Source organism: Camelus bactrianus, chromosome 1 (assembly GCF_048773025.1).
Source record: "Camelus bactrianus isolate YW-2024 breed Bactrian camel chromosome 1, ASM4877302v1, whole genome shotgun sequence".
NCBI lineage: Eukaryota > Metazoa > Chordata > Mammalia > Artiodactyla > Camelidae > Camelus > Camelus bactrianus.
In genome coordinates, this window is record NC_133539.1 from 3051915 (window position 1) to 3057914 (window position 6000).

The 6000-nt window shown below is 54.4% G+C and overlaps 1 protein-coding gene across 9 annotated transcripts in view; it reads right to left on the bottom strand.

The window, feature by feature from the left end:
- Window positions 1-5632, bottom strand: part of UBASH3A (ubiquitin associated and SH3 domain containing A) — a 39930-nt gene extending 34298 nt beyond the window's left edge. For 4 of the 9 annotated variants that reach the window (XR_012501286.1, XR_006718833.2, XM_045503982.2 and 1 more), the window contains exons 1-3: window positions 5457-5625; window positions 3482-3535; window positions 893-1079 (exon numbers count right to left, since the gene is read on the bottom strand). Coding sequence is in view for 4 of the 9 variants with exons in the window: in XM_045503982.2 (XP_045359938.1) it covers window positions 893-1079; window positions 3482-3535; window positions 5457-5569 (354 nt within the window). In the remaining 5 variants the exon portion in view is untranslated. Of the gene's footprint in view, window positions 1-892; window positions 1080-3481; window positions 3536-5456 lie in introns of all 9 variants that reach the window. The other 5 variants (XR_012501279.1, XR_012501270.1, XR_012501275.1 and 2 more) reach the window with 4 other exon arrangements.
- Between the last annotated feature and the right edge of the window lie 368 nt (window positions 5633-6000).

Below are 6000 nucleotides of genomic sequence, written 5' to 3' on the forward strand. Positions count from 1 at the left end.
AGCAAATGAGGATTATTGGCAGGGGCTCGGGAAGGTGCCGCTTCTCCTGTGCATCTTCTGGAAACCTTCCCTCGAGGTCTGCGTCCTCCTTTCCATGCAGCGCACAGGAGCCTGGAATGGAGGGCTCCCTGGCCCCGGTGGGACACTTAGAGCTTGCTGGCAGCAGAGCCGGGGCGGGGCCAGGGAGGTCTCCAGGCTTCCCTGGTCCAGAGCCACAGAGGAGGTGGTGTCCCTCCTTCCCTGCTTCGCACCTTTCCTCTTGTCTTTTGAGCATCCCAGGTCCTCCTCACCTTCCCAGAATGCCTATGGAGCTGCCCATCTGACTATTTTATGAGCAGAGGGCTGGTCCCCAAGGCAGGGAGAAGTTCTGCCTCTATGACTGGCCAATAATCTCCCATTCTCCAATTGATCCATCACACACTTGTGAAGCACCCACTCTGTTTGAGGCACTGTGCTAGTCTCAGCGGGTCCCACAGTGAGTGAGGCATCCTCCTTTCCTTGAGGATTTCAGTCTAGTGAGGGATACAGAGCTGCACCAGACACGTTGCCATACAACAGGGAAAGTGCCATCAGCGATAGAAATGAGAAGCTGGTGGGAGCACAAAAGGCAGCACCCTTTTCCGCCTAGAGAGCTGAGGAATACTTAAAAAAGGGAGGGGATAAATGAGTTGGGTTCTGAAGAATGAATAGGAGTTGACCTGACAAAGATGAGGAGGAAAGTAAAGGCTATCTCACCCAAAGAGGCCAGCTAACACCACCACTGCAGATCATTCCTTGAAAGAAAATCCTGTGGCTGCCCTCAGTTTTGTCCCATCACTGCCCAGTTATCGCAGAAAATGACTTCAGCTGTCGCCATGTTAATGAGCGTTAAAGGCGCATTGGGCGGACTCACCGTGAAGAAGTCACAGAGCGTTATGTGAGGGAAGACCTCGTGAGCTCTGTTCTTCGCACACTGCCTCTTGCTCTCTCTCCAGAACTCCTGGAGTTTTTCCAGCAGGGACCCCGTGGGGCAGAGGAAAAGGGCGTATTCCTGGGGAATGGGGTCGTTGAGAGAAGGGTCATTGCAGTGGGAGTGCAGCCTGCAACAGAGGATGGGACATGTTCACCTGTTGTGAAGAGTCTTTCCCCGGGGAGGATGGAGCGGGACCGCATCTCAGACTGACAGGCCGCGCAGAGCACCGAGCTGCACGCCCGGCGAGGCTCAGCAAGCCCGGGGCGCGGTGCGACCGCGGAGCAGGTCGGCGTCCGGCCGGTCTCAGCGCCAGCTGGTCTGATTCCCAGGCCCGAAGACCGAGAGGAGAGACAGGTGACAGTAACGCTCAGAACCTGGTTTTCTAATGATCTTTGGGGGCCAGGCATCTCCTTAGGGTTGAAAATTATATGGGAAAGACGGACATTTTAATTTTATCCCAAACTTCAAATTAAGTATAAAAATCAAAGCCACAAAGACCTGTATTTTCTGTCAATTTGGAAAGTTATTTTAAGTACTAGGAAAAATGATGGACAGCCCCAAATTCAAGTTCATGCTCACCAATAAAAAGAAAGAAATGGAGACAGGCATGAGACACCACTTTTCTTATTTGTCAAGTGAACAGAATGTCTTTCAGGGGATAAAAGTTACGCTCAGTCGTGTCAAAGGTGCTGAGACTTGAGGATGAATCTCTGCAGCCTTTATATGAAGCCACTTGCCCACGTGTGTCAGAGCCTTTAAACTCCTCTTCCTTCTGCACTAATAACTCCACTTCCAGACATGGGTCCAAAGGAAAAAGCAAAGGCGATTAATACAATGGCCTGCGTAGACATTTACTGTACAGTGATTTTTAATGGGAAAGAAGGAAAAACTAGATAAATAATGGTAAATTTATACATCAGGTACTTGTTAGAAATTATGGATTTGAATAGTTTCTGATACCTCCAAGAAGTGCTTGTGACATGATATGAAATTTAGGAATCGGTATACAACCACTTGAGAAAACATTCGACGTGCACAGATACCTTCTCATAATAATAATACAAAAATGCCAGCGGAGGAAGCTGTGTCCCCTTCATCCTGGCTGCCTTCCCTGGCTCACTTGTCTAGCGGCAACTCAGTTCATAATCCGCTTTGCTTTCTACTAGACATGTAGGTAACGAATCCATACATAGCACTTGTGTGTGTTTTATATAAATCAGAAGCAGTTCTTCAAATTATTCTGCAACTTGCATTTTTTACTTAAGACATTTTCGCAGCGTATACACAGCCATCTAGTTAAGTGTGTCAGCACGAACCGTCTAAGGGCTGTAACACGTTCCACTGTCTGCATGAGTGATATTCTGTCCATCCAGGCCATTGATGGGCGTGTACATTGGTTCCCTTTTTTTTGCAATGTCATAGCACTGTAGTCAAGACCTTTGTGCGTGTCTCTTTAGGCCCCTTGTGTTTCGCCACGGAATATACTCAGGCATGAACTGGTAGGCTGTGGCTACACACATTTTCGGGGTTGAGAGTCACCCTAGACTGCAACCTGGAAACTGAGACCACATTCTCCTCATCCCCACCAATGCTTAAAGCTGCCTTTTGTTGCTCCCAGCACCCTAATTTGCACCTCCCTGTTAGGAGTGAGGTTGGGGCCACTCTTGCAGAGTCCAGGGGCCCCACGCCTCCCTGTTCCTGGTGGGTCTGCTGGCCTTTTCCACTGAGTCGTCACTGGCAGGAACCAACCAGCACTCGTACAGCAGGGGGTTTGATTTTTAATTCAAATGTGGTAACTGACTTCAGAGTTACTCTAGCCCAGAGGGTCCTGGGTGTTTCTCTGCACAGGGGGTGCCTTTTTGCCCTTGGCCTAAGCTTTTCGAGGACATGCTGGACGCTCAGAGACCCAGTGTGGGTATTTGCCACCCTGCTCTGGGGGGGGGGGCACCCCAGCCTGATGGGACCTGGGTTTTTTGCTTGGTTTTCACTACAGCTATTCCGGGGCAGAACGCAGGGGACTTCCCGCCAAAGGGCAGGACGACAGCATCATGGCACACGCAGGCAGGACTGGGTCTTAGAGATGGGGTGCCCCCTTTGATTCCCAGTGCAGAAAACCGGAGCCGTGGGCGGCAGCCGAGCTGGGAGGGTGGAGCCTCCGGAACCAGCGCCCCCGCCTCCAAGAACCTGGTGCCCTTAAGTCTCAGGGGGCGTTCATGGCCACCCACAAGCTCTCGCCCCATCTGAGGCAGCAACCTCCTTTTCCTATCAGCAAAAATGGCACTTCCCAATTTATTCAACAAATCACATGAATATTTTTCTTCATTGACAATCATGCCTGGGTTAAATCAGACTTTTAAGGGAAGAAAGCTTTGTTCAAAGTTCTCTCTCTTCTGTTTTCCATTTTAAATGCGGGCTCTTTGCGCCTCTCCCTGGGCGCTGGGTGGGTAGCATGGAGGTGCCACCGCCCGCCCAGAGTGAGCAGTGTCCCCCCTGCGGAGCCCTCCCGGCCCCTGTGGGCACCCCACTCACCAGTCTGAGGCCTCCTCCACAGTCTTCCTTCCAGTAGCTGCCAATGCCTTTAGCCTGTAGGGAATCGGGAGACAGGGAGGTCTCAGAACCCGCCTTCTACTCCTTAGAAAAGGTCAGAGAGGCAGGGGTGTCCCTGCTACTCCCGGGACCTTCAGGGGTCCCCCATCCAGGGCTAAATGGCGAGGTCTCAGTGGGGGATGCAGGCCTCTGCCCTCGTGGCATCACTGTGGTTTTGGAAATGCAGACAGCTTACATCTTCCCCCATCATTTTCCTTCCCTGGCTCCCACCCCCTGTCCCTGGCCAGAAGTCCAAGGACTCATGCCTGAGGGGCAGCCATGCCAGAATCCGGCCTCCCCAGCCCTACCCCATGCACCCTGCTCCCCAGCCAGATGCTCCCACTCTCGGACCCTCCAGTTGGTTATGCAGAGTCACGTCCCTGGCTCTCACTCCTGCCTCCTTGCCAAGACGCAGCGCGGTGCCGACCTGCCCTGAGAGGAACGACACTGGGCCTTCCAGGCTCCTCTCAGAAGTCTTCCTCTTCCAGGAAGCCTTCCCCGGACCACCCAAGCAGGGTGGATGTGCGGCCCTCCTGCGTTTCCCCACTGCACGTGTGGTCACTGGCCCCTCATCTCATTGGACTTGTGTCCGCCTGCCTGCCTGCGAGTTCCCTGGGAGTAACCGTGTCTTACTCATTGTTGAAACTGGCGTGTAAGTATGCTGCACTGAGTTTACCTGAAGGGGACCACACCAGACAGAATGCAGTGTGGCGAAGGGAATCCATCCAGGAACTCAGCCTGGAGGTAGCCGGGGTGTCAAGGAGGCATGGTGCCCGGGGACGCTGGTTTGGAGGGTACAGGCCCCGGGGTGAGGCTTCCTGAGTGGTCAGCAGGGGCCCTACCCCGGGCTTCAGCCTCAGGAAGACGTTAAAGACACGCTCCTCCACCTCTGACACATGGCTAACGCTTACAGCGGAAGGAATTTTGAGTCTGCTTCCAGCGGTAGCTTTGGTCACGTCCCTAAGGCTTTCCAGTCCTTGGGAGAGGGGTGCCTGCCCTGCCCTCCCACCACCCGCCCTCCCTGGCCTCCGGCCCCGTCTGCCTCTGATGGGTGGTGTCGGCACCCGGCAGGCACCCGGCAGGCACCCGGCACACGCTTGGTTCTGCTGCCATCGCACAGACCCGCATTTACCACGATACGTGCGATGACGAGGTCCCGACGGGTTGGGGAGGAAAGCGGTCCAGTCATTCCATCCAGTTGGGTCACAGGTTTGTTATCCATTGAAGGAAAGTTTGCCCCCACCCAAATCCACGTTACCAAGGGACTTCAGATGCACCTCCCTTGCAAATAAGCAAGTGGAAAGGGCAGGTCTAAGAACCTGGTTCCCCGTGGAAGCCGCACCCCGATGTTGGCCTCCTTGTTCTGTGGTACCCGCCTCTCCGAGGGGGTACTCCTGAGACTGCAGTCCGCGTGGCCCTTCTCCTTGGGTGAGCAGGATCGCGCCAGCCCTGCTGGGGGAGTTCCGTGACCATCTCCCTTCATGACCAGATATTAAGAGATCCCCCTGAGGACGGACAGTTTCCCTGCACATTTAGAAACGCAGTCTTGTTTATTTCAACGGGTCTCAACAACAGAGACCCCCCGACTTTGGGGCTTTCAAATTAGAGTGAAACGCCGTCTCAGATTCACTGGGCTGCCCGCAGAGAGGGTACAGCCAGGCCCCAAGCTCCTCCAAACCCTAGTTCCAATTTTCACAAATTTCAGGGTCCCCCACCCATCACCAGCCAGCAGAGTTTGTCGTTAAAAGGCAAAGATGGTGTCGTTTATGAAAGCAGAAAAGACCCTATTTTGAGATAGTCTCTAGCCCGCATGGTTCACCCCTTCCACAGGAAGTACGTGCTCTGAGCCCCTGCAGTTCTGCGGCCACAGAAGGGTGGGCTCTGGGCCCCAGGCACGAGCCCAGGGAGTGGTACTCACGCGGTGTGCGCCGGGAAGCCCATCCCCAGGAGGGGCTCCAGGAGCGAGGGGACGCTGCGGCCCCTGAGCTTGTTGAAAACCTTCGCGTAGAGCTGAGTCTCCCCTGCGGCCATCTCTTCCTGCTTCAGACTGAACAGAGCAGATAAAGCCGGAGAGGGGGAGGCAGGAGAGGCTGAGGCTGAGAAGAAAAACCTCAAGCCCTTTTTGATCTTTCTGACAAAAGCTAATATCCTGTTTGCATGAGATTCTGGCTTTCAGAATTCTCTCTGCAGAGCGCAGGTGTCGGGTCCACCAACGCCGCTTCCACAGTGGGGCTTGGGGTCCAGAGGCCCAGCTGAGTCCCTGCAGGGCCTGCATGGGGTTGGCCTTTGCACGGACTTGAGATGCCAGGTCTGGCTCAGACGGAGGGGGCAGGGCAGGGGAGTGGAAGCCCAGGCGGGGTTCTCCGCTGGGTCCCACCGGCCTCAGAACCCCGAGCCACCTAGGTCCTAGTCTCCTTTCCTGCACAAGACATTAAATCACAGTGTGTCTATTGTCTCTGCTA